We start from the raw sequence: 23,322 nt of genomic DNA on the forward strand, positions 1-23,322 counted from the left end.
GAGGCATTTCCAAAGAGCTCCTTGGAGTTAGGAAATGATCCATTAGAAAGAAAACTTCTTGACATTTTTTTACTGTAGCTACCAAGAGCTCAAGGTGCAATTCCATAGCTGAAAATGCTTGCTGCACCACTCCACTGCTTTTGGAAACGTAATCATTTGCAAGCAGGAAAGTCACAACCACGTGGACAAGCAGGAAGTTATCAAAGGTATGACCAGCACACACATCACTTAATTGGAGGACACATGACATGGTCCAGCATGGTGTCAGGGATCTGACACAATGTTCTGGCTTTAACAGTGGTGGTGATAGAGCCACCACCATTCACACCACCAGCCTGAGCAGTGACGACGGTGGGCTCTGCTGGGTAATGTATTTTCCTTCACGTAATTCAGGCTTTCATTGGAGCTATCCTGAGGGTGGAAAAGCATTGATTGCTCTTGTTCTTGGTAACTTGCCTCTTGGCAATACCACAGAGAGTGTTACTGGGAATATTTCAATATGATATGTCTCACCGTGTGAGAGACCCATGAGGAGGAGGAAGAAGGGAGGTAGAGAGCAACCAGATGACTGGTGAGATGATTTGCAACTCATGCTACTGGGTTGGAGTTAAACTCGAACTTTTAAGAGCCTGTCAAAGGATTAAAAATTATATCTAATATGAAGTATGTGTATTAAAAACAGATCTCTGCTTGGTAAAAAAAAGTCTCTAAGGTGATCAAAATGGTTTCTGGGGTGGATTTTTTCAAGCTACACTTACTTTATAAATAGCGTTCCTATGAGGCTCTACCAGTTTCAGTTTATAGTATCCATCTGTTCACAGTGGCTTCTGGGTGCAAAAGCTAAGCAATAGAGAAACAGCAAAAGTATAGACATAATCATAGCCCAGCCAACCTAAATGTGTTCCTTCCTATAGAAGGAACTTTTACTTTGAATTAATTAATTAATTAATTCATTCATTCATTCATTCATTTTCAATTAATTCCCCCTCCGTGACAATTGACCCGAGGGCATTTTCTATCACTTCAGTTCTTGCATTATAAAGCTGTTTCTCTACTTTTTACCACTAAAAATATAAAAACGGGTCTTGCCTAGTACCAGATCTAGTCTGTACGGAGGAGTATGAAGAGCCTTGCATGGACTGTAATGGTAGTTGGAATTGGGAATCCATTCTGCTTCCAGCCCAGACCATGATATATGGTCTTCAGATATATAAGGAACCTAACCCCTCATAAACAAGTGGAAGCAGACATTCATACAATGTTAAATAGCCACAGCAACAGCAATAGCAATGGCAACAACAATAGTAATAGTAATACTTTACACAGGCACAAGATGTGGCTGTTGATTGCAATCCTGGTTTTGACACAAGCATCCGTGAACTCAGAAGATGCCGTCGAGCAGAAAAAGGTCGTAAATCCCGAGACTTTCATGAATGTTGTAAGTCAGGAGAACAGCCCGGGGATGTTTATCTGGGGGAGAGAGAGATGGAGGGGATGCATGTGGAGGAGGTTTGGTTCATCATGTGTGCTGGTTTTCTGGAGCGGTGCAGTCTGACGTTGCCTCCATACCATCATTAGCAAGCCCTGCTTCCTGAAGGAGCCCTGTTCCTCCCAGCAGTATGAAGTGCAATTACCAGCAGGTCAGTTAGAGAAGGGGTAAACCCAGCCTGAATTTGATCAGACACCTTCCTGGAGGGTCTGAAGTTGTGAAAGGCTTCTCTCTTTCAGCTGCAGCAAGCAGCTCAGGGCCATGTCCAGGTGGGTTCTGCAACTCTCTAGAGGTGGTTTTAAATGGACCTGTGACATGGGCAATTAAATTGCTGAAATTAATCCCTTCTGCCAACTGTGTGACAAAGCAAGCACATGGCGATGTGTAGGCAGGACCACAGCTGGACTTCACCGACTGAAACTTCCCAGTCTGCCAAGTTTTCAGCATAAATAAAGCTCAGGCAAAGCCTCAGGAACCATGAGACAAATCCTACAGGGTTTGTCCTATTGCCCTTCCAGTCAGCCCCGCTCAGCAGGTTCGATATGCCTGCTATCTTATCTGCCCCACGCATCAGCTCAGTGTGACATGACATGTCAGCTGTCAGCAAACCCTTTTTGTTTCAATCTTCGGGTTTGGAAACATCTCAAATGCATTTCTTGCTGCATGCTGCTGGGGAGCCCTGCTGCCACTCACCCCTCTCCTGCTCAAAGCCCACAGTTGAGCATCTCCTCTTCCCTTTAGCATCTCATGGAGCACCATATGGAGAAGAGAAGCCTCAGGGGGACCTATCACTCTCTACCACCTGAAAGGAGGATGGAGCCAGGAGGAGCCTGGTCTCTGCTCCCAAGGAACAAGGGATGGGACAAGAGGGAACAGCTTCGAGCTGCGCCAGGGGAGGTTCAGCTTCCTACCTGTGTTTTTCTTTCCCCAGAGCCAAATCATCTGCCACAGAGGGTATCTCAGTGAGGAGTATGAAGTCCTGACTTATGATGGCTACTACGTCAGCCTTAACAGGATTCCTTATGGAAGAGCAAATCCTAGGAACAGAGGTATGTCTCTATTTCACAAGGAAGGCGGCAAAAAAACCCAAACAGACTGAATATAACAAGCAGGTGATGGGATGAGCCTGAGCAGCCAGGGGAGTATTTATCGTGACAGCAAAACCACCAAATGCGCAGCACTTCTCAGATTTACAGTCACACTCCTAGCAGCCAGCACAGGAGAGTGTGTTGCACCACAACAACTGCCTGTCACATCCAGCAGAGACCTGAGTCTCACAAAGGTCCAGAGGGTGCAGACATATCTGAAGAGATATATCTGCATTTAATTTCCTCCCCCCCCCCCCCCATAAATCTATGCCTCTGGGGTTTGAACAATCTCAGAAATGAGCCTGTACATTTGAGCTTTCACATGGCTGTTCTCAGTATCCACTGTACTAACCTTGTGGGGATGAGCTTGTGGGGTCTGAAGGGTTTAGGAGGGACATCTGCAGCTCTCCAGCCTAAGACAACAAGGGCAACCACCACAAGGTAACTATGGCAAGGATTGCTTCACCAGGAGGTGTCATTCAAATGCACACTGTATGTTCTCTGGCAGTGTGAGAAAGAGGCGTTATTGGCCTGAATTTGGGGTGAATAAGCAGGGTAATTCTGGTTCAGTGCAATGTGCTGTTTCTTTCATGTCCAGAGCCCAAGCCAGTTGTGTTTCTCCAGCACGGCTTACTCGGAGAAGGCAGCCACTGGGTGGAAAACCTATCTAACAACAGCCTTGGCTTCATACTCGCAGACTCTGGCTATGATGTCTGGCTGGGAAACAGCCGAGGGACGAGCTGGTCCCAGCGACACCAGCACCTTTCCGCTGACCAGGCTGAATTCTGGGATTTCAGGTGGGCTGGAGTGGATCACAACAGCACAGCCGGTTCCTCTGCCTGTCACTAACATCTAGGCAGAGGTGGGTGCCTCCGGGCAGGCAAGTCGGAGCACCTTGTCTCAAGTACGGCCTCCCCCAGCATTCCCAGTGATGTGCCAGGGATTTGGAGGTACCTGTGCAGACCTGCCTGCTGACACGGTGCCAGCAGCTCCCTGCAGCTGCCTGGCCCTGCTGCATGCATGAGGACATCCGTCCTGTAGAGACATCAGCCCTATTCCAGGGCCTCTGCAGGGACTTCCCTTGCCAAACCCCCCAGCAAAGGGTCCAGAAGTGTCATTGCCACCTACCCTTCTCCTAGATGTTGCCCACAGAAACCTTATTTCCAAGAATGGCTTTTTAGACTGCTACTGCCTCTCCAGAACTGATCTTCAGAGCAGTCCTGGATTTTCCAAGCTCATAAACATGCTTCCAGTAAGAAAAGCCTGATAAAGTAGGTCTGGGCTTCACCTCGTCACACTAAAAAGCACATGGGCAGTAACCAGTGCTCCATTCACTGCAGAGAAAGAGCATCTCTAGGAGCAGAGGTGGTGCTGTAACCCTGACATGAGGCACTCTAGGGCTGCAGACCTACATGCACAGCTGGCCAGTCCCTGCACAGCTTCTTCGCTGCTAACCATGGCTATGGGAGGACTAAGCCCTTTCAGGGAAGGATGAGGCCATTGCAGGAGGGATACATTCAGTCCCTGGGCAGTTTCACCCAGCACAGGGCTCTCCTGCCTCATAGGAATTTTCTCCTGGTAAATCAGCCATGGATATTAAGCCCTTCAGTATAGAAGCAACGCAAGACAGCCAAAATTCACAGGAAACTTTGCTTATAAGTTCACCTTATAACCAGTGAACTGCTCCTGTGTTGCAGCTTTCATGAGATGGCAATGTACGATCTCCCAGCCATGATCAACTTCATCCTGCAGAAGACTGGACAGCAGCAGATCTATTACATTGGCTACTCCCAGGGCTGCACGATCGGTGTGTTAGAACTGCCTGCACCAACTTGAAAACACTCATTTTGGTGTTTGTAAGCAGGAAGCAGAGAGGTCCAATCTTTGAGGGCTGACAAGCAGGCAGACAGAAGGTCTCTTGCAGTGAGGCACACAAGCCACGCTTTTCATATCAGACATCTAGGAGGACCAGCTTGCTCCTAAGGCAGTCAGAAAGCTCCCGGTGGTCTCAATAAGTTCCTTGCTGCGACTATAATTCAACCTCAAAAACCAAATTGCAGCATCCTGCATCAAAACCAAAGGTGTTTTGCATGGATGTCACAGCTTCTACTTTCCAATGAAATGCATTGTGCTTCTTTTCACCTGGGCCATCAGAGGTATGAGATAACCTGTGATGATGACACCCTTTAGCAGGGGTTGATAAAAGGTGACAGCACTGTTCCCTTCACCTGGTGAATGGGGCAGGACTTCCCATCAGTAGCAATCATTGAAGTGCCTCATCAGCCACTTCTAACTATAGGGATAAAGGCTTTGTCTCCTTCTGGATATCTCTAGCACTAATGCTAAGCAGAAAGGTGGGAAGAGATCCCAGGTTTCTAATTGGGTATAATGCCAGCTAAACAGGTCTGGGCAAGCAAACCCTCAGATTAAGCACCTGAAGAAAGATGAAACCATTCTTAGGTTGTTTTTCTGTTTCCTCAGCATTCATTGCCTTTTCATCCATGCCAGAGCTGGCTCAGAAAATCAAACTGTTTTTTGCCCTCGCTCCAGTAGTGACAATCAAACATGCCAGAAGTCCCATCATGAAACTGTCCTTCCTTCTAGACAGGCAATTCAAGACGTTCCAGGTAGGGGATTGCTGTATGCTCTCCCAAACACGCCAATGCTAGAAAAGGGATCATGCCCAGTTACAGCCCCTGGGGCTACCTGACACAGTGGGAGACAGTGAATTCCTGCTGATTTACAGGCACAGACACAATTCATCAGGTGCAGGCACCCTGCATGCTCACTTTATTGCATGCACATCTCTGCAGGATCTCAGGGTATTGAAGCTGGTATTTCTGTGGGGGCTCTTGTTGAATTCATGAACAGACCACCTAGGAAAGAGCAGCTTTACTGTGCTGACGTTAACGACAAATGAACCAGCACCTGGGGGGGAAGAAGAGGGTCCCGAGTACTGATTTCCCTGGTGCCATTCAGTCAGCATTGCCTCTGTACTGAGCTGTGCACACCACAGGGGGGTGGGGGCAAAGGAGAAACGGGGCTGACCCATGTGAGTGCCACACATCCCCTCCCCACCCAGCTGAGGGGACAGTGGCTGGTGGCACATCGTTGGGGGGACGACACATAATTTGAGGACTAGGCGCAAGGAAGGGAAGCGCCAGACACCGACCTTGCTCATTGCTCCTACAGCTCCTGCTCGGCAGAACGGATGCCTCGCTGCGGATTAGGAAGATGTGGAGGTTTCTCCCCCACCTCTGCAGGAACCCGCTGCTGCACAAGCCTTGTGCCAACCTCCTCTTCCTGCTGGGTGGCTACAATGAGAAGAACTTCAACACGGTGAGTGCAAGCACTCCGCGTGGGGATGAGAGAGCCGGAGCCCTGGGCTGCACTGCTTGGGAGCACCCAGCAGCACCCACTGCCACTGAGAGCAGCTGTACATCCCACCAGCACCACTGGGTGCAGCTCCTACTCCTGCCCACCCTGCTGAAGGAGCATCTGGGTGACCACAAGTAGTCAATAAGGTCTTGAGCACAGTCCCGGAGCCCAGAAGAGGTATCTCCAGGAGCTAGAGGGTACCTCATCCTTCACCATTCTCCTGGAGCTGTCTGAGAGCAATGGGGTTTTAATGAAGATTATATTCCTGGCCCAAATCTCTAGGCAGCTTGGCTCAGCAGTGGCTGTTTTGGGAAATGCATCATCTGGCAACTGCCACCCTTGCTCCTATCTATTGGAAAGCAATCATAGAATCACAGAATCAGCTAGGCTGGAAAAGACCTTTAAGCTCATCCAGTCCAACCACTCCCCAGCACTGCCAAGGCCACCACTAACCCATGGCACTGAGGCTTTGTCTCCACGGTGTGTGAACACTTGCAGGGACGGTGACTCCAGCACTGCCCTGGGCAGCCTGTTCCAATGCCTGAGCACCCTGTGGGGAAGGAATTGTTCCTCAGCTCCATCTAAACCTGCCCTGGTGCAGCTTGAGGCCGTTTCCTCTTGTCCCATCCCTTGTTCCTTGGGAGCAGAGCCCAGCCCTTCCTGGCTCCATCCTCCTGTCAGGCAGTTGTAGGGAGTGAAAAGTTCCCCCCTGAGCCTTCTCTTCTCAGACTTTTAGTCCCTCAGCCGCTCCTCACCAGACTTGTGCTCTAGTCTATGATAGTTTGAATGTGTTTCCTTGCAGACACGGCTGGATGTGTACACATCTCACTATCCAGATAGGACATCTGTCAAAACCATGATACACTGGGCCCAGGTAGGTTCCTAGCATAGAAGCAACCCTTACAATACCTGGGACTGATGTCTCTATACACTGAGCCCAGAGTGTGCAAGAAAGTAAAAATGATGATCAGGTTGTTGAAGGAAAACTTGCCAGTGTGAAGTCCTCCAGCAGCACCCTGCACATGAGCTGGTGATGAGCAGGTCTGCAGAGGTACCTTCATCACACTGCAGCAGCCAAAGTGCCACATGAAATGCCTTAGTTTGCTAACCCATAGCTAGTGACAGGAGTTGTGGTGGAGTTCAAATCATCACCCTGCTAAAAATGATAGAAAGTCCAGCCTGGGAGGGATGCCACCTCCGTGCATCACAACCTTCTCTCATGAGGTGATCCCTTTAGGATGCTGGGAGATGCAGTACTCACACAAAGGTGTTCCCTGGCCTCCCACTGCAGATCTACCTTCTCCTTGCAGGTGATGAAATCAGGAGAATTCAAAGCCTTTGACTATGGCAGTGAAAACCAAGCCGTGTACCACCAGGTAGGAGGCTGCACGAGCAGTGCTGGTGGCTGGAGGTGCCAGGGCTCTGTGGTGTGGGGACATGTTGGCTTGCAGGGGTTGACCATAGCAGCAGCAGTTCCTCAAAGCCCCCCATGTCCCTCCAGGAGACACCTCCCTTGTACCATGTGGAGGAGATGCCCGTGCCCACCGCAGTGTGGTCAGGAGGAGAGGACTGGGCAGCTGACTGGAGAGACGTCAGCCTGCTACTGCCCCGCATCACCCACCTTGTCACCTACGGCCACATCCCCGACTGGAACCACTGGGACTTCATCTGGGGCTTGGATGCCCCTGAACGCCTCTACAACAGCATCCTGGAACTGATGGAGGGGTCTCAGTAGAGTGGTGGGTCCCCAGGGAGATGCCAGTGGCCTGGCCCCTCTCCCTCAACTGGGACATTCCATGCTGTCCCCTCCTTACTGCTGGCCTGACACAGTTGTGGTGATGGTGCTTCCCACACAGCCCTTGGTCATCAGGGTTTGTCCTCCTCGCTTGGGAGCTCCTCATGAACCAGTGATGCTGCGCAGGCGGGCAGCACTGGGGCCAACTGAGGCATCAGGGCAGGCAGGAGCCACCAGTCAAGCAGCCCTGCTGGAAAGGTGATGCTGGAGGCACATCCTGGCTGTGCAAGGGGGATGTGGGGACCCTGCTGTGACCCCAGTGGGTTGGAGATTAGAGCATCCAACCCACAAGGAGATGGGAAAGAGCTGGGATTGTTGGGTCTGGCATGGGGAGGTGGGGGGTGTCTGAGTCCAGCCCCTAGTCACAGCACAGAAAGGGATGGAGGGGATGAATGGGTGTATAGCCATGGCTCCCCTATGAAGCTGCCACCAGGCTGGTGTCCTGCTGCGGTGCATATCCCCTTCCATGTGGTCCCATCTCGCTACTTGCTGGAAAACCAGAGGTGGGGAAAATACCTCCTAAATAAAGAATCATCAGGATTGAGGGAACTCTGAAGATCATCCAGTCCAATCCCCTGGCAAGGCAGGGCCACCCAGAGCAGGTCACACAGGAATGTGTCCAGGTGGGTTTAGAATGTCTCCAGAAAGGGAGATTCACAACCTCTCTGGGCAGCCTGTTCCAGTGCTCTGCCACCATCAACAGAAAGAAGTTCTTCCTTGTGTTGTGGTGGAAGTTGTGTTTCAGCTTATGGCCACTGCTCCTCGTCCTGTCGCTGGGCACCACTGACAAGAGCCTGGCACCATCCCCCTGGCACCCACCTTTGAGATACTGATCTGCATTAGTGTGACCCCCTCTCAGTCTGCTCTTCTCCAGACTAACCAGGCCCAGCTCTTATAATCTATCCTCACAAGTGATGCCCCAGAACCCTGATCATCTTTGTGGCCTCTTGTCTGTCTTGTACTGAGGAGCCCAGACCTGGAGACAGTGCTCCAGATGTGGCCTCACCAGAGTAAGCAGAGGGGGAGGATCCTGTCCCTCTATCTGTTGCAATACTCCTGCCTACGGCCCCCAAGATACTCTTGTCCCTCCTGGCTTAAGGGCACGCTGCTGACTTCACCACTGATCACAACAATCTTCTGAGCTCTGCCCTTCACAGAATCACAATGTGGTTTGGGTTGGAAGGGACCTTAAAGCTCATCCAGTTCCAACCCCTGCCATAGGCAGGGACACCTTCCACTAGAGCAGGTTGCTCCAAGCCCCTGTGTCCAACCTGGCCTTGAGCACTGCCAGGGATGGGGCAGCCGCAGCTTCTCTGGGCACCCTGTGCCAGCGCCTCAGCACCCTCACAGGGAAGAGCTTCTGCCTTATCCCCAACCTGAACTTCCCCTGTTTCAGTTTGAACCCATCACCCCTTGTCCTATCGCTGCAGTCCCTGATGAAGAGCCCCTTCCAGCCCGTTCCCAACCCACCTCCCTGGGCTTCCCTCTACCCCGCACTTGCAGAGGTCACACACGAAATGTGATGGGAAAAGGCGGGGCCTGGCGGAGGCGAGACCAAGCAGGAAGGGACGGGACGGGGCGGGGCGTTGTGGGCGCCATGGAGGGCAGTGGCGTGCGGCGGGTGGTGGCGGTCGGCGCGGGGCTGGCGGGGTTGGGCGCGGTGCAGCGGCTCCGCGGGACCGGCTCCGTGCGGCTGCTGGAGGCGGCGTCCCGCGCCGGCGGCCGCGTCTGCACCCGCCCCTTCGGTACGGAGGAGCCCCGGGGGGTGGCCCCAGCTCCGGACCCGCCCCAGGGGTAGCACCGGGGATGGGGGAGCTGCACCGCGACCGCCGCTGTGGGGCCGGTTCCTGAGTGGGGGGACACGGGGCTGGGGGTGTCTGGTCTTGCGGGTGCAGTGGGAGCACACTGGAGACAGTGACGAGTGGAACAGGGGGTTGGGCAGGGTCCGCTGACTCCAGCTGGTTCTGGGGGTCCTGCCCTGGGGTGATACCCTCCTCCTCCGCAGCGTCAGGGCTCGCAGAGATGGGGGCACATTGGATCCACGGCCCCTCGCCAGCGAACCCTGTCTTCTGCCTCGCCACCCGCTATGGGCTGCTGGGCCCGGAGGCTGCCCGGGAGGAAAACCAGCGGGCAGAGGCAGGGGGTCACCCCCCGCTGCCCTCCATCACTTACGGCAGCTCAGGGAGGGCGCTGAGCCCGCAGGCGGTGAGTGAAGCCCATGACCTCTTTGACACCCTCCTGGCCTCTGCCCGTGATTTTCGGGGTGCTGAGGAGCCACCAGCGTCCAGTGTGGGACAGTACGTGCGGGCAGAGATCACTCGCAGGGTCCCCGCTTTGGGGGGGGGCAAGGAGGATGCCCGGCGGCTCCAGCTGGCCATCCTCGCCACATGCCTCAAGCTGGAGTGTTGCATCAGTGGCACCCACAGCATGGACCTGGTGGCCCTAGAGCCCTTTGGGGAGTACGTTTCCCTGCCAGGCCTGGACTGCACTTTCCCGGGGTAAGCACAGGGCTCTGGAGAGGGAAATGGAAGAGCATTTTATGGGGGCACCCTATTCCCATCAGCACCTCCTCCTGCAGTGGCTACAGCAGCTTGGCCGAGCACATGCTCTCAACTCTCCCTGAGGGCACGGTGCTGCTCAACAAGGCAGTGAGGACCATCCAGTGGCAAGGGTCCTTCTGTGAGGAAGGGGATAACACTAGGGATTTCCCTGTCCGTGTGGAGTGTGAAGATGGAGACGCCTTCCTCGCCGACCACGTCATTGTCACCGTCCCACTGGGTGAGGACATCAACACCTTTCCTTGCCCTGCCTGTCCCCTCCAACCAGTTGGCATGGCTGATGATGGGCAGGCTCCTGGTGGGAGAGGGGAGGATGGAAATGGGCTCTGACCCCACTTCAGAGCCCAGCAGAGGTGCTGGTTCTTCTGCCTAATCATCTGCCTACAGGTTTCCTCAAGGAACGCCACCAGGACTTCTTCCAGCCTCCCCTGCCTGAACGGAAAGCAGAGGCTATTCGCCGCCTGGGTTTTGGCACCAACAACAAGATCTTTCTGGAGTTCGAGCAGCCTTTCTGGGAGCCCCAGCAGCAGCTCATTGAAGTGGTGTGGGAGGATGAGTCTCCCCTCGAGAAGCCCAGCACCGACCTGGAGGCCAACTGGTTCAAGAAGCTCATTGGATTTGTGGTCCTCCAACCACCAGAGCAGTATGTGATAGGAGAACCAGCAACAGGGGTTAGGGCATCTCCTAGACAATGTGAGAGTGTCTTGGTTCTGTCTTGAGCTTCAAGACCGTCTCTGGGTCACTGGTGGCCTGTGATGCATCAGTGCTCCCATGTTTCCTGGTGAGCAGCAGGAGGGTGGTAGATCTCAACCCCATCTTTCCTCCCCAGGCATGGGCACGTCCTCTGTGGCTTCATCGCAGGGAAGGAGTCAGAGTACATGGAGACACTGAGTGATGCAGAAGTCCTCAGCACCATGACACACATGCTCCGCACACTTACAGGTAACCACTGCCTCCTCTGCCCTTGTCACCCCATCCCCCTGGATTTCTGAATCCCACTGAGATTCTGCACCCACAGGGAACCCACTCCTGCCCACTCCCAGGAGCGTGCTCCGGTCCCAGTGGCACAGCACTCCCTACACCCGGGGATCCTACAGCTACGTGGCCGTTGGCAGCTCCGGAGATGACATTGACATCCTGGCTCAGCCCCTGCCCGTGGACCCCGAGGACCCCAGGGTAACTGCTTTAGGTTGGGGGATGGCAGTGGCTATGGAAGAAGCAGGATCTCCTGGCTTGGGGCCAGGGTACCCTAGGCCACGAGGAGCGCAGGGACATGGTATTCCTCACTTACACTCCAGTTGGGAGTCACCAGTGTTCATGTCACCAACCAACCCCCCTTGGCTTTTCCCACCGAGCTCCACGGGTGTGGAGGGAACCCCACTTCCATAAAATCTGGGGACACTTGGCTGCTTCCAAACACTTTCTGGCATCAGGAGGTTGCAGTCATGTGGGGGTCAGCCTCTTCCCAAGTTACAAGGGACAGGACAAAAGGAAATGGCCTCAAGCTGCACCAGGGCAGGTTTAGATGGAGATGAGGAGCAATTCCTTCCCCAGAGAGTGCTCAGGCACTGGAACAGGCTGCCCAGGGCAGTGCTGGAGTCACCATCCCTGCAGTGTTCACACACCGTGGAGACAAGGCCTCAGTGCCATGGGTTAGTGGTGGCCTTGGCAGTGCTGGGGTAAGGGCTGGACTCGATCTTAAAGGTCTTTCCCAACCTGGTTGATTCTGTGATGCTCACAGTATGGGGTGGGTCTCTAAGGAAGGGAAGGTGCCCTATGGAGCATGCACATGCAGGGTGCCAGAGGACAGGGAATTGAGGCTGGGTTAGGATAACCCCGTTGTGCTGCGGGGGGGGGGAGGGGGGGGGGGGGGCGGGGCAGCAAGCCCCCAGCACTCACTGCCCACCTTGCAGCCCCTGCAGCTCCTCTTCGCTGGTGAGGCCACGCACCGCACCTTCTACTCCACCACCCACGGAGCGCTGCTGTCTGGCTGGAGAGAGGCCGAGCGCCTCAACCAGCTCCTTGAGACACCCCACGGCCCTGAGGTGCAGAAATAAACCCTGTGCTTTGCCGCTCAGCCTCCTTTATTGAGAACCCGGCCGGGCAGACACACGCAGAGAGGCTTCTCCTTCTGCAGGGCATGGACGCGGCTCCTTGGCTCGTGCCCGGCGGGGACAAGGGTCCGCAGCCTTAGTACCAGTTGGTGCTGGCGATCAGGTAGCGGGTGTCGTCCAGCGGACACTGCGGCGGGGCTGGCTCCGCGGTGGGCTGAGGGGCTGGCGGAGGCGGCTGCGGCTGGGGGGTAGCTTGGGGACCGGGCCCCGCTGCCGGGGGTACCTCCCCCTCGCTGCGGGGCCCGGTACTGCCCGTGCCGCCGGGGCCCGTACCCGGCACCGGCCCGCCCGCAGGCCGCTTCTCCGCCATAGCGCCGCGGGGAGCCAGCCGTTAGCAGCTGAGGGGAAGCCCCGCCCAGCCGCGCGCTCTCGCAGGCGGGGCGATGCGGCTCCTCCCCGCGCGTCGCGCCGGATGTGACGCAGAAGTGCCATGAGGGGGTGTGAGGTGCTGCTCCGGGCGGCCGCGGCGGGGTCTGGGATCGGGTCTGGGTCCCGGCGGTTCCGGGAGTGCTTCGATTTCGGCGGCCGCGATGTGGTCTCCTGGTTCCCGGGGCACATGGCCAAAGGTGAGGGGTGTTGGGAGCGGGGCGGGCTGGCACCGCCGCTCCTTCGCTTTCGCCGCCGCCGCCTCTCACCCCGTGCTGTGCTGCAGGCCTGCGGCAGATGCGGAGCTCCCTGCGGCGCGCCGACTGCCTCATCGAGGTGCACGACGCTCGCATATCCTCCAGCACGGCTCGTCCTGTCCCGCACCCCCCCCCCCCCCCCGTGTCCCCCGGCGCAGCGGGAGATGGCTCTCCGGGACGCTGTCCCCTGCATCGGTGGGGTTTTCACTGCCCCGTGTGCCCCAGCTGCCCCGTGTCCATCCAGTTCGCCTCTTCTCCCAGCCCCATACCCCTCTCCAGCAGCACAACAGCCCCACTCGAGCCCCGTCAGCTTACCCCCACCAACAACTAGTCCACCCCTGTACCTGCTTCCATGGAATACCCTTCTCTAGCTGCACAACAGACCCATTAGTTTCCTGCCCTGAGGAACTGGTCCACCCCAGTACATGCTTCTGTGCCATACCCCTCTCCAGCTCTGCAACAGCCCCATCAGCTTCCCCTCACACAGAGCTTGTTCACCCCAGTACCTGCGTCCATGCCAGTGTACAGTCACTGTCCTTAACGGTGCTCACATCCCACTGTCGGGCCGTAACCCCATTCTGAAGGAGGTGCTGGGCATCCGCCCGCACATCCTGGTGCTGAACAAGATGGACCTGGCTGATCCCAGCCGGCAGCCGGTGAGCACTGTGGCAGGGCTGGCTGGGGGTCCATGGGTCCATGCTAGCAGGTACCAGCAATGCCTCTTCCTGTCATCTCCAGACAGTATTGGAGCACCTGAAGCAACAGCAATGCTCACATGTTGTCTTTGCTGACTGCAAGCGTGATGTCAATGTCAAGAAGGTAACAAATGAACCAGTAGCTCCAAGCCCAGCCCCGCGTCTTGCTTCCAGAAGCTGAGGGCCATGCACTGTTTTTCCCAGCCCCATGGAGAGGCCTCAGTGCCCCACTGCGAGGAAGTGATGCTGGCTGGTTCACAGCGGTCCATACGAGCCCTGTCCTCTGCTTGGCCCCCATTTTGTGCATCCTTCTGGCATGGTGTCCTCTGAGTGAGTGGCCAGTGTGGGTGCAGAGTCACAGTTACAGCCCTTCTCTGTGTCTCTCTGCAGATTGTTCCCATGGTTGCCAACTTGGTGGACAACAGCCCTCGCTACCACAGGGCTGAGGTGAGACTGCCAGTGTGTGCAGGGAGTTAGGGTGGCTGTTGGCAGCTTCTCCAGTTCAAGAGCCAAGGCCAAAAGCACCAGCAAAGGCTGGGTAGTTCTGCTTTTGTGGCTGCCTGTTGCTCCTGGGGCGGGTGGCCAAGGGCAGGTTGCTCCCTGCCCACATCCACATCACTTCCAGAGCACCGAGTACAGCATCCTGGTGATTGGTGTGCCCAACGTGGGCAAGTCCTCTCTCATCAACTCCCTGCGGAGGCTGCACCTCAAAAAAGGTATTTCTCTGTGGTGCCTGGCCTTGGGGAGGAGTCTCTGATGGGACAGGATGTCACATGTTTGTCTGACTCCTGTCTCTCCCCAAAGGGAAAGCCACTCCTGTCGGTGGTGACCCTGGTATCACTAAGGCAGTGCTGACCAGAATCCAGGTACTGTCCCTGCTAGCTGGGTGGGTGCTGGCCTTTGCCTTTTCTTGCTCAAGGCATGCAGAGCTGATCTCAAAAGGTCTCTCAGGTCCCCTTTCCAGCAAGACCTTAACAAAACAATTCAACACCTTGCTTGTTAGCCACATTCAAGTCTGTGACATTGCAGTTACCAAGCAGTGTGTCTTAACAGCCCTCTCTCCCCCATCCCAGGTCTGCGAGAAGCCCGTGATGTACCTGGTGGATACTCCTGGCGTGTTGGCACCAAAGCTGGGCGATGTGGAGACAGGCATGAAGCTGGCACTGTGCGGTGAGCTGGCTGCTGTGGCTTGGGGGACTCCCCAGATGTGTCTGTGTGCCCTCACATGAGGCTGGGCTGAGACCGCTGCTCGTAGGGCCAGCACGTGCTACCTGGATGCCCACAGGTGGCATGTAGATGGCAGGAGGGGTGGCCAGGGTTTGGCTAGGGCTGCAGGAGCTGGGGCTTGATCCTGTTTTCCAGGAGCCATCCATGACCACTTCGTTGGGGAGGACATCATGGCTGACTACCTCCTGTATGCCCTGAACAAGCAGCAGCAGTTCAGGTGAGCCAGTGGGGAAGCTGGAGAGCGCCCTGGGCTGCACCTGCTGCTCTTTAGTCCTCAGGGAGCTTGAAGGGCAGAAGCAATGCACCCCACCTCCTTTGGCAGGTATGTACAGCGTTATGGACTGGCTGAGGCCTGCGATGACATTGGGGTTGTGCTGAGGCACGTGGCCCTTGCCCAGGGCAGGACGCAGAAGGTGAAGGTATTGACGGGCACAGGTGAGTGCCTAGAGGGGATCTCTGCCTCCTGGGTTGCAGGGGATCCCAGGGTGGCTCCAGGCTCCACTGATGTCTCCTTCTGCATCCCCCCCATCTCCAGGGAATGTCAACATGATGATGCTCAACTACCCTGCTGCTGCCTATGAGTTCCTGCGGGATTTCCGGGCTGGACGCCTGGGCAGGGTGACACTGGACTGAGACCTGTCCCATGGGGGAGAGAGGCACCGCCTGCAGGTGCATGGGCTGGAGCCACGTCAGCATGGAGCTTTGGTGTGAGATTAAAGTGGCTCTGCCAGGGCAGCCCCCAGTTTCAGATCTTGGGCTGCTGCAGGGGAGCAGAATCCCTGTGGTGGGGATGAGGAGCTGCCCCCAGGTGTCCCCATGCTGGACAGTGGTTGCTGTGGGGAAAGGAGGCCTGGTGCTGCTTCCTGCCAGGACAACAGCTCTGAGGAGCCATTTCCTCACTGTGGTCTTGGCCGTCTCTGGGATTTGAATTCCAAAATAAAACCTGCATGGATAGGGTGCTGGGGCCATCTCAAGGTGCCTGTCCTTAGCCCCTCACCCTGGATCCAGTTATAACTTCTTTCCGCTCAGCTTTATTGCTGCCTCCTCATCCCTCAAACACTGCGAGACCCACGTCTAAAGAGGGAGGAGCAGCACTAACGGGGTTGCCCAAGTCGATGGGGTTTGGCACGGGCTGGAGGGCAAGGACGTGTGGCGGGGCTTCCATGGGGTCCTGCCCTGCTGGCGGTAGATAACGGATGAGGCCGGGCGCAGTCCTGGGAGCTGCTGGTATCCCAAGGGGTGGGCTCAGCCCCGGGGTGGGGAGGCTGGTCCTCTCGGCATCGGTAGCTGCACCAGACACGGGCCATGTTCCTCCCGAAACCATCAGCGGCGGAGGACGGCAGCCAAGGGGCAGAGCCAGGACACTGCCCAGCCCGGCGGGGCCCGTCCCGCTGCGGTGGAGGTCCAGGCGCTGGCAGACCAGTTGCCATCACGGTACTCGGCGCCTTCACCCACCTCCAGCTCCCCAGCCAGCCGTGCCCGGCGCAGGGCGGCCCCCGCTGCCACCCCGGCCGCCGCTCCCGCCGCCGCCGCCCCGGCTACGCGCAGGGACGAGCCGTACCGGGGCACAGCCGCCTTCACCCGGCTGCGGGCGGCCCCCCGCGCTCCGCCACGGGCGGCCCCCCGGGCACCACCGCGCCCGCCCTTACCGGCCACCGTGTCGCAGAAGGCTGCGGCCAGCAGCATCAGCGCCCAGCACGCCGCCGTGCTCCGCCACATCCCGCAGCTCGGCTCGCCTGGGCGCACGGGAGAGCGCCGGCCGCTGAGACCCGGCCTCCGGGCGGGACTCACGCACGGCCTCACGCGTGAGCCCGGCACGCAGCAGCCCCCCCCTTCCCCTCCCGGTGCGGACGACGCGTTGTCCCGCGCATGCTTGCACACGGAGACACGCACACGAATCTCCCCGCAGCAGCAGAGCCGCCGCTCAGGGTCGCGGGGCGCAAGCACGCGCACGCACGCGCACGCACGCACACACACGCGCACCCCGCTCCACCGGGCACCGCGTGTGCTGCCTCCGCTGCAGGGCTCACCGTGCCCGGGGCAGCCGCTCGCTCCCGTACCTGCACCCCTCCCCCATGCACTGGGGCCCCGTGTTTGCGTGGAACGTGTCGGGGGAGCCGCGCCTCTAAACCCACCCCGCGGGACACCACTGCCGTCCCGCAGCGCTGGGCGAGCAGCTCGGAGCCCGGCTACCTCTGCCCACGGCACCGGGAGAGCCCCTCCCGGTAAACGCGCCGAGGGGCCTCGGCCAATGAGGATGGGGCGGGGCGGGGCGGGGCCACCCCAGCCAATGGGAGCAGGGGCGGGGCGGAGGGAGCTGCGCCGCTCTCCGCCATGGCCGCTTCCGTTCTGGGGCTCCTCCGTCCCGCCGTCGCCGCGGGTCGTCGCGCGTTCCTCCCTCCGCCGCCCCGCCCCTTACTCGGGGCTCGGGGCTGTAGCGCCGGTGAGCGGGGATGGGGGGGGCGGAACCGGAGCGGAGGTCACCGGGAGGGGCCTCAACACCGGTCACGGGCCCCGGGTCCTTGCACCATGTACGGGGCTGTGGCGCCGCGTGACAGCGTCTGTGCACCGCGCGTGACCCCGTCCCGTGCGTGTGCCCGGCACCGTGTGCTGGATCCCAGCCCCGCGCATCGGGCAGGCACCGGAAGGTGGTCACCGGAGTGACCCTGCTCGGGTCGGGAGTGAGTGCACCAGGAGCCCCGTTCACCCATCCCAGGGGGTGACATCCCAGCGGGCTGCCGGTGACCCCGCCGTGTGCCCACCGATCTCAAGGTCACCTTAAAGCAGCACGGAGCCGTGGCTGATCGGAGGGCAGGTGGAGGGGGAAGGGGGCGTGATCTCTCCCGGTTGTAGGCAGCCTGCTGCCTAACGGGGCGGTGCTGCCGGGCAGGAGCTGCGTTCCAGTACCTGGCGGTGCAGAAGACGGGGGCACGGCAGAGCGTGGGCCTGATCCAGCTGAACCGGCCGCAGGCGCTCAATGCCCTGTGCGACGGGCTGATGGAGGAGCTGGGGCATGTGCTGCAGACCCTGCAGAACGACCCGCAAGTGGGGGCCATCGTCATCACTGGCAGCGAAAAAGCCTTCGCAGGTAGGGCAGGATGCGTTCCCCACCCCAGGCTTTGGAGGGGGAGTGGGAAGAGGTAACCCACCTCAATTCCCTTTGCAGCTGGTGCAGACATCAAGGAGATGCAGAATAAAACCTTCCAGGACTGTTACAGCAGCAGCTTTCTTATCAGCTGGGACAAAATCTCTACCATCCGCAAGCCCATCATCGCTGCTGTCAATGGCTACGCTGTGAGTCCCCCCCAGCTTCCTTATGCCTGAATCCTCAGCCCTTTACCCCTCTTACCCCCCCCTCTTTCTCCCCTGTCCCAGCTGGGTGGTGGGTGCGAGCTGGCCATGATGTGCGACATCATCTATGCTGGGGAGAAAGCACAGTTTGGACAACCCGAAATCCTGCTGGGAACCATCCCAGGTGAGCACAGGGGTCCTGCTAAGGGGGTCCATCCCCACTGGAGCAGGGACAGCAGGAACACCGAGGTATACTTCTCTGGGCTTTTCCCTTCCCCAAATGGCTCCAGGTGCTGGAGGGACACAGAGGTTGACCAGGGCAGTGGGGAAGTCACTGGCCATGGAGATGGTGCTCACTGGGGACCGGATTTCTGCACAAGAGGCAAAGGAAGCAGGTAGGACCACGTGCCAGTCCCAGCACTGGGGGGGGACAGCAGGGAGCTGTCCCAACAGCTCCCCACTGTCCATCCTAGGTCTGGTCAGCAAAATCTTCCCTGTGGAGAAACTCGTGGATGCGGCTGTTGCCTGTGCTGAGAAGATTGCCAGCAACTCCAAGCTGGTGGCTGCCATGGCAAAGGAGTCAGTCAACAGTGGTAGGGGATGGGGGCCAGTGGAAATGCCATGGGGCTGCTGCAGGCCATGGGGTCTCCCTAACTTCTCTTTTGCTTTCAGCCTTTGAGACAACGCTGGTGGAGGGGATGAGGACGGAGAAGCGGCTTTTTTATGCCACCTTTGCCACTGTGAGTAGGGGTTGTCCTCAGTGTGGTGGGGACAGCAGAGTGGGCACAGCCTCCCTCCCCTGAGCCCATCCCTCTGCTCCTCACAGGCTGACCGCAAGGAGGGGATGTCAGCCTTTGTGGAGAAGCGCAAAGCGAACTTCACCGACAGCTGAGCCCGCGGGGGTGCTGGTCCCCTGCAGCACATCAGCCCCACGCATCGGCCCACAGAGGGGTCTGAGACCCGGTGGCAAGTGACAAGTGCCTCAAGTGAGACAACCGACAGCTGGGAGCAATTTCCCATCACTATTAAAGGGTTTTCCCAGCGCTGCAGGAAGATGGAAGATTCTTGCTGTGGGGTCTCTGCTGAGCTGGGATATGTTTGGGTTCACTGAGACCCCATCATCACACTGCTCCCCACTGCTGGGCAAGAGCAGCCGTATGGAGAATAGGTCCATGTGTGCCCTGGGCAGGGGACAGCCCATGGCACCTTCTTGGGTGCAGTGCTGAGTTTGCCCAGCCTCGGCCTCAGCTGGGTTCACTGAGACCACGGTGATGGTCAGAGTCACCCACCCTGAGGCATCGTTCTCACCCTCCTCGGGGTCTCTTAGTGAGCCCAATGATGACGTCTCCCAACTTTTGGAGCCTTGCACTTGGCAATAGGATTCTGGAAGCAATGAGGAGCACACCAGGACATAGAGGGGAAATTATTGAATCCCAGACTGGTTTGGGTTGGAAAGGACCTTAAAGCTCATCCAGTTCCAACCCTTGCCACTAGAGCAGGTTGCTCCAAGCCCCATCCAACCTGGCCTTGAACACTGCCAGGGATGGGGCAGCCACAGCTTTTCGGGGCACCCTGTGCCAGCATCTCAGCACCCTCACAGGGAAGAACTTCTGCCTTTATATCCAACCTGATCTTCCCCTGTTTCAGTCTGAACCCATCACCCCTTGTCCTATCACTACTGTCCCTGATGAAGAGTCCCTCTCCAGCATCCTTGTAGCTCTCTTCAGATACTGGAAGCTGCTCTGAGGTCTCCACACAGCTTCTTCATGCTGAACAATCCCAGTTTTCTCAGCTTGGCTTCATATGGGAGGTGCTTTAATTGGGTTTATTGGAGGGCTCAAGGGTGGTGGGGAGGGATGAGGACCAGGGATGTTCCCACCCCTCATTGTGCATCTGGAGCCTGTCTCCACTGCTCAGCGGTGGTGAAGGTGGTCATGGTCCTCCTCGGGGCCATTCTGCACCTGCAGGGACAGCATCAGTGGTCGCTCATAGGCATCATCCTTTGCAGCATCATCCTGGGAGTGGTGGAGATGGTCAAGGTCCTGCTCTGGTCCTGCCTGGGCTTGGCGGGCAACCCAGCGAGCCCAGGCGCTGCCGGAGACAACCTTTGAGCCTGGTTCCACGTCTCTGGAGACCTCAGCCTCCTCTGGTGGCTCCACAGCACGAACTCCCAGGATGCTGGAAGAGGGAAGCAAATTCAGCTAGGGAAGGTCCCAGTGTGTCAGGCTCACTGAACATCCCCATGTCCCGGGGCATCCCATCACATCAGGGTGCAGGGACCATGGTGAGAGAAACCCCCATCCCCAGGAGGCTGCAATTAGGATCTTGGGGAGCAAACAGGCTCATTTGGCTGCTGAGGTGTTGCTTTGTTTTTGTTCCCAAGCCAGATGTGGGCGCCTCTTACATTTCCTTGGCCACATCCTCCTCCGTAGACAGGTCCTTCATCCCGGGGTTGCCCAGAGCCTGTGGGGAGAAGGTGCCAGGGGGTGGCACAGAGCACAGAGGACTCCCTCTGCCTGCTAATGCCAAGGGCAGAGGGAGGGCAGGCAGAGGATGGATGGATGGATGGATGGATGGATGGATGGATGGATGGATGGATGGATGGGGCTCACCTGGGTGCTGCCAGGGGCAGGCAGAAGGGCAGCGCCCAGCAGAACGGTGGTGCTGCAGAGCCACAGGATCCTCATGCTGCAGAGAGATGGGGGAACCCTGTTGGCAGGAGCTGTGTTGGCTGGGGCCTTCCTGCACCCACAGCTCCTGCTGTACCCACATGTGCCCAGTGTTTGCCTGTATCCTGCAGCCACAGCTCCTGCTGCACCCACCTGTGCCCAGTGTCTGCCTGTATCCTGCACCCACAGCTCCTGCTGCACCCACCTGTGCCCAGTGTCTGCCTGTATCCTGCTGCCTTGAGCCATCCCACAGGGACTCACCTCTCCATGGCTGTTCCTGTGCTCCCTGGCCCTCAGTCGCTCTTTGACCGCAGTTTTGCTGCTGTGGCCACTCCCAGGGTGGGGCCAGTTCGTGATGCTGGTGCTACTGGGGGCAAGGGGAGCACTGGGATGACGTGCCCTCATGCACCCAGGCACAGCAACCCTTCTGCCGTGGGGTTTAGGCATCCAGATTGGCAGATCCCCTAGTGCTGACTGACCAGGTCATTTGCTAAACGTGTATCCCAATGTTTGGAAGTCCCACCACCCATTGCTCGCAGTGTAGTTTTCTGCAAATACATTGTACCATTTGATTTTCCCTAAGGCTGGTGCATGATATGGGATAGTATTCCAGGCGGTGGAAGGTCCTTTCTTACCCAAAGCCACCTGAGGGTTTGTCAGGTCCAAACTGCTAAGTCCAAACCGAAATAGAAGCCATTAAGTAACATAAAGATCTTTGGTGTGGAGCTGGGAGTGCCCTGACAAGCACTATATGGCACGTCCACAGCCGACCTCTGAGCTTTGGTTCGATCACTAAGGCGTAATTCAGCAGGGAGAGATCAACCAAGAGGAAATAAATCAATGAAGTACAAACCCGTGCCCTCAGCCCCAGAACAGGAGGGATTTATTTGACTCTGCAAATATCCATCACCATGAGAGGGCTGAACCTGCCGCCCCATCGCTGTTCAATCTCAGAGGGCAAAGTTCTGATGAGCTGGAAAATCTTGTGCTTGTCTATGGGTCAAGGCCAGGTTGGATGGGCTCTCACACCTGGTCTAGTAGAAGGTGACCCTGCCCCTGGCAGGGGGGTCGGACTGGATGGTTTTGTAAGGTCCCTTCCCACCCAAAGCACCCTATGAGCTAAGGTGCCTGGAGTCCATCTTCCTCCCTCCTGACACCTGCTGCTTGCAAGAGCCTGCTTGTGCTCTGAGGAGCCTTATTCCTGGAGGGCAGCCAGGCTCTGAGAATATCAGCTCTGAGGAGACTTCCAGCTGGTCCCTGCTTGCAGAGTGCATTTAGTCATGGGTCATTTATGGAGAGGTCAGAAACACGGCTGTTTGCTTTGCTGTCAAATATGGGGATGCACATGCACATGCCCATGCCCATGCTCTGGAAGAAACTGGTGACCCAGAAGAGTTACTGAGTCAGGAGCCCTGAGGCTGTAATTACAGTATTAATCTTTTACTTAAGCTCTGGGCCTGGAGTCTAGGAAAAGGGAAGAAAGGAATTTCCAGGTGGAAACTCAGGACCTAAACACATAAGGGGAAGTGGACTGGGCTGCTTCTGCATGATCTTTGTACCATCACAGGCCAAAGCATGCAGGCATTTCCTGTGATGTGATGCCTGCCTCCAATCTCCAGTTATTCCAGCTTGGGGAAAGAAGCCTCGTTAAGGGCTTGTAGTGCTGGAAGGTGATTTTTGGTCATTGCTGGTCACTGCTGATAGATGTCCTTGTGCAGACATGTGGCAGCAGCATCAGGGTGGTGGCCACAAAGGTGGTGACAGAGCCGGGTCTTCCCTGTCCTGCACCATGGACTGTCTCTGGGGGACCAGCAGCAGGAGAAGGTGAGGCTGGACCTCCTGGACAGCCAAAGACAGCTCTCTCTGGAGGCTGAGGAAGGATTAGGGCCAGACAAGCCGAGTGAGTTTTAAACACAGCAAAGCATTCTAAAACTGTCAGGGAAATCTCTCCAAGCATCATTCCCTGCTCCTATTTGCAAGGATTTTGCAAAGCCCTTTTTATCCTTTGTTCCACCCAGAGAGGGGGGAGGGAAAAGAGCAATCACAGATCCTAAGCTTCTTGGATAAACATCACTCCTGCAACCTCCTGTTTTTTTTTTTTCTCTCCTTTATGGGCCATTTTAAAAGTGATACAGGACCAGAGACCTGGCTCTGTGTTTCCAATCAACCTTTTCCTCTGGCAGGATGAGATTAAAAAGGAAGGGAAAGACAAGAGGGAAAATAACCTCCATCTCAACCTGATTGTGGGGGTATCTGGAGCAAAGGGAGGTTCATTCTTCACATCTGACTCTGCCTGGGCTTCAAGACAGTTTAAATTCTCTACAAAGTTATTTTGTAAAAACTCCTTTTATTTATTCACCTTGCTGGAAGCCACTTCCATTTCAATTCCCTGTGG

General features: G+C 56.9%; 5 protein-coding genes across 8 annotated transcripts; 4 read left to right on the top strand and 1 right to left on the bottom strand.

Moving 5' to 3' along the window:
* The first annotated feature begins 629 nt into the window (after window positions 1–629).
* Window positions 630–9,193, top strand: LOC133271799 (putative lysosomal acid lipase/cholesteryl ester hydrolase). Its single transcript, XM_061458198.1, has 9 exons — window positions 630–1,438; window positions 2,421–2,538; window positions 3,176–3,374; window positions 4,275–4,384; window positions 5,059–5,204; window positions 5,770–5,916; window positions 6,758–6,829; window positions 7,266–7,331; window positions 7,457–9,193. The coding sequence occupies exons 1-9, from the start codon at window positions 1,196–1,198 to the stop codon at window positions 7,688–7,690; spliced, it is 1,335 nt and encodes a 444-aa protein (XP_061314182.1). The 5' UTR covers window positions 630–1,195; the 3' UTR covers window positions 7,691–9,193.
* Window positions 9,194–9,346: 153 nt separating this feature from the next.
* On the top strand, window positions 9,347–12,380 carry PAOX (polyamine oxidase). Of its 2 annotated transcripts, none has more exons than XM_061458207.1 (7): window positions 9,347–9,495; window positions 9,756–10,248; window positions 10,314–10,528; window positions 10,696–10,951; window positions 11,138–11,250; window positions 11,327–11,484; window positions 12,222–12,380. In XM_061458207.1, the coding sequence occupies exons 1-7, from the start codon at window positions 9,348–9,350 to the stop codon at window positions 12,363–12,365; spliced, it is 1,527 nt and encodes a 508-aa protein (XP_061314191.1). In that variant the 5' UTR covers window position 9,347; the 3' UTR covers window positions 12,366–12,380. The 2 variants fall into 2 exon arrangements, with proteins under 2 accessions (XP_061314191.1, XP_061314199.1); XM_061458215.1 differs by having other exon boundaries at window positions 10,329–10,528.
* Window positions 12,381–13,369: 989 nt separating this feature from the next.
* On the top strand, window positions 13,370–15,981 carry MTG1 (mitochondrial ribosome associated GTPase 1). Of its 3 annotated transcripts, XM_061458238.1 has the most exons (9): window positions 13,381–13,701; window positions 13,784–13,864; window positions 14,131–14,187; window positions 14,366–14,456; window positions 14,545–14,606; window positions 14,814–14,910; window positions 15,103–15,184; window positions 15,290–15,402; window positions 15,503–15,981. In XM_061458238.1, exons 1-9 carry the CDS (start codon window positions 13,471–13,473, stop codon window positions 15,598–15,600), a joined length of 912 nt encoding a protein of 303 aa, XP_061314222.1. In that variant the 5' UTR covers window positions 13,381–13,470; the 3' UTR covers window positions 15,601–15,981. The 3 variants fall into 3 exon arrangements, 2 of the variants coding, with proteins under 2 accessions (XP_061314213.1, XP_061314222.1); XM_061458229.1 differs by having other exon boundaries at window positions 13,376–13,701; window positions 14,545–14,910; XR_009744271.1 differs by lacking the exon at window positions 15,503–15,981 and having other exon boundaries at window positions 13,370–13,701; window positions 14,545–14,910; window positions 15,026–15,184; window positions 15,290–15,356.
* Window positions 15,982–16,120: 139 nt separating this feature from the next.
* SPRN (shadow of prion protein) lies at window positions 16,121–16,795 on the bottom strand. Its single transcript, XM_061458268.1, has one exon. It carries the CDS (start codon window positions 16,684–16,686, stop codon window positions 16,291–16,293), a length of 396 nt encoding a protein of 131 aa, XP_061314252.1. The 5' UTR covers window positions 16,687–16,795; the 3' UTR covers window positions 16,121–16,290.
* Window positions 16,796–17,301: 506 nt separating this feature from the next.
* On the top strand, window positions 17,302–19,307 carry ECHS1 (enoyl-CoA hydratase, short chain 1). The gene is made up of 8 exons (XM_061458256.1): window positions 17,302–17,410; window positions 17,858–18,055; window positions 18,134–18,261; window positions 18,343–18,442; window positions 18,549–18,653; window positions 18,732–18,851; window positions 18,931–18,998; window positions 19,085–19,307. The coding sequence occupies exons 1-8, from the start codon at window positions 17,302–17,304 to the stop codon at window positions 19,148–19,150; spliced, it is 894 nt and encodes a 297-aa protein (XP_061314240.1). The 3' UTR covers window positions 19,151–19,307.
* The last annotated feature ends 4,015 nt before the right edge of the window (window positions 19,308–23,322 follow it).

Source organism: Pezoporus flaviventris, unplaced genomic scaffold, assembly GCF_033815535.1.
Source record: "Pezoporus flaviventris isolate CSIRO_AGI_PZ_B2104156 unplaced genomic scaffold, CSIRO_AGI_Pfla_v1 ptg000001l, whole genome shotgun sequence".
NCBI lineage: Eukaryota > Metazoa > Chordata > Aves > Psittaciformes > Psittacidae > Pezoporus > Pezoporus flaviventris.

Bases quoted from the DNA above. Each gene is read 5' to 3' on its own strand.
- LOC133271799 (XM_061458198.1), top strand. From the start codon at position 1,196: ATGGTCTTCAGATATATAAGGAACCTAACCCCTCATAAACAAGTGGAA. The intron at 2,539-3,175 runs GTATGTCTCTAT...TTTCATGTCCAG, and splicing joins AGCAAATCCTAGGAACAGAG to AGCCCAAGCCAGTTGTGTTT. The intron at 3,375-4,274 runs GTGGGCTGGAGT...CCTGTGTTGCAG, and splicing joins GCTGAATTCTGGGATTTCAG to CTTTCATGAGATGGCAATGT.
- PAOX (XM_061458207.1), top strand. From the start codon at position 9,348: ATGGAGGGCAGTGGCGTGCGGCGGGTGGTGGCGGTCGGCGCGGGGCTG. The intron at 10,529-10,695 runs GTGAGGACATCA...ATCTGCCTACAG, and splicing joins CATTGTCACCGTCCCACTGG to GTTTCCTCAAGGAACGCCAC. The intron at 11,485-12,221 runs GTAACTGCTTTA...CCCACCTTGCAG, and splicing joins TGGACCCCGAGGACCCCAGG to CCCCTGCAGCTCCTCTTCGC.
- MTG1 (XM_061458229.1), top strand. From the start codon at position 13,471: ATGCTTCTGTGCCATACCCCTCTCCAGCTCTGCAACAGCCCCATCAGC. The intron at 13,865-14,130 runs GTAACAAATGAA...GTCTCTCTGCAG, and splicing joins GTGATGTCAATGTCAAGAAG to ATTGTTCCCATGGTTGCCAA. The intron at 14,457-14,544 runs GTATTTCTCTGT...CTCTCCCCAAAG, and splicing joins GAGGCTGCACCTCAAAAAAG to GGAAAGCCACTCCTGTCGGT.
- SPRN (XM_061458268.1), bottom strand. From the start codon at position 16,686: ATGTGGCGGAGCACGGCGGCGTGCTGGGCGCTGATGCTGCTGGCCGCA.
- ECHS1 (XM_061458256.1), top strand. From the start codon at position 17,302: ATGGCCGCTTCCGTTCTGGGGCTCCTCCGTCCCGCCGTCGCCGCGGGT. The intron at 18,262-18,342 runs GTGAGTCCCCCC...CCCCTGTCCCAG, and splicing joins CTGCTGTCAATGGCTACGCT to CTGGGTGGTGGGTGCGAGCT. The intron at 18,852-18,930 runs GTAGGGGATGGG...TTTTGCTTTCAG, and splicing joins AAAGGAGTCAGTCAACAGTG to CCTTTGAGACAACGCTGGTG.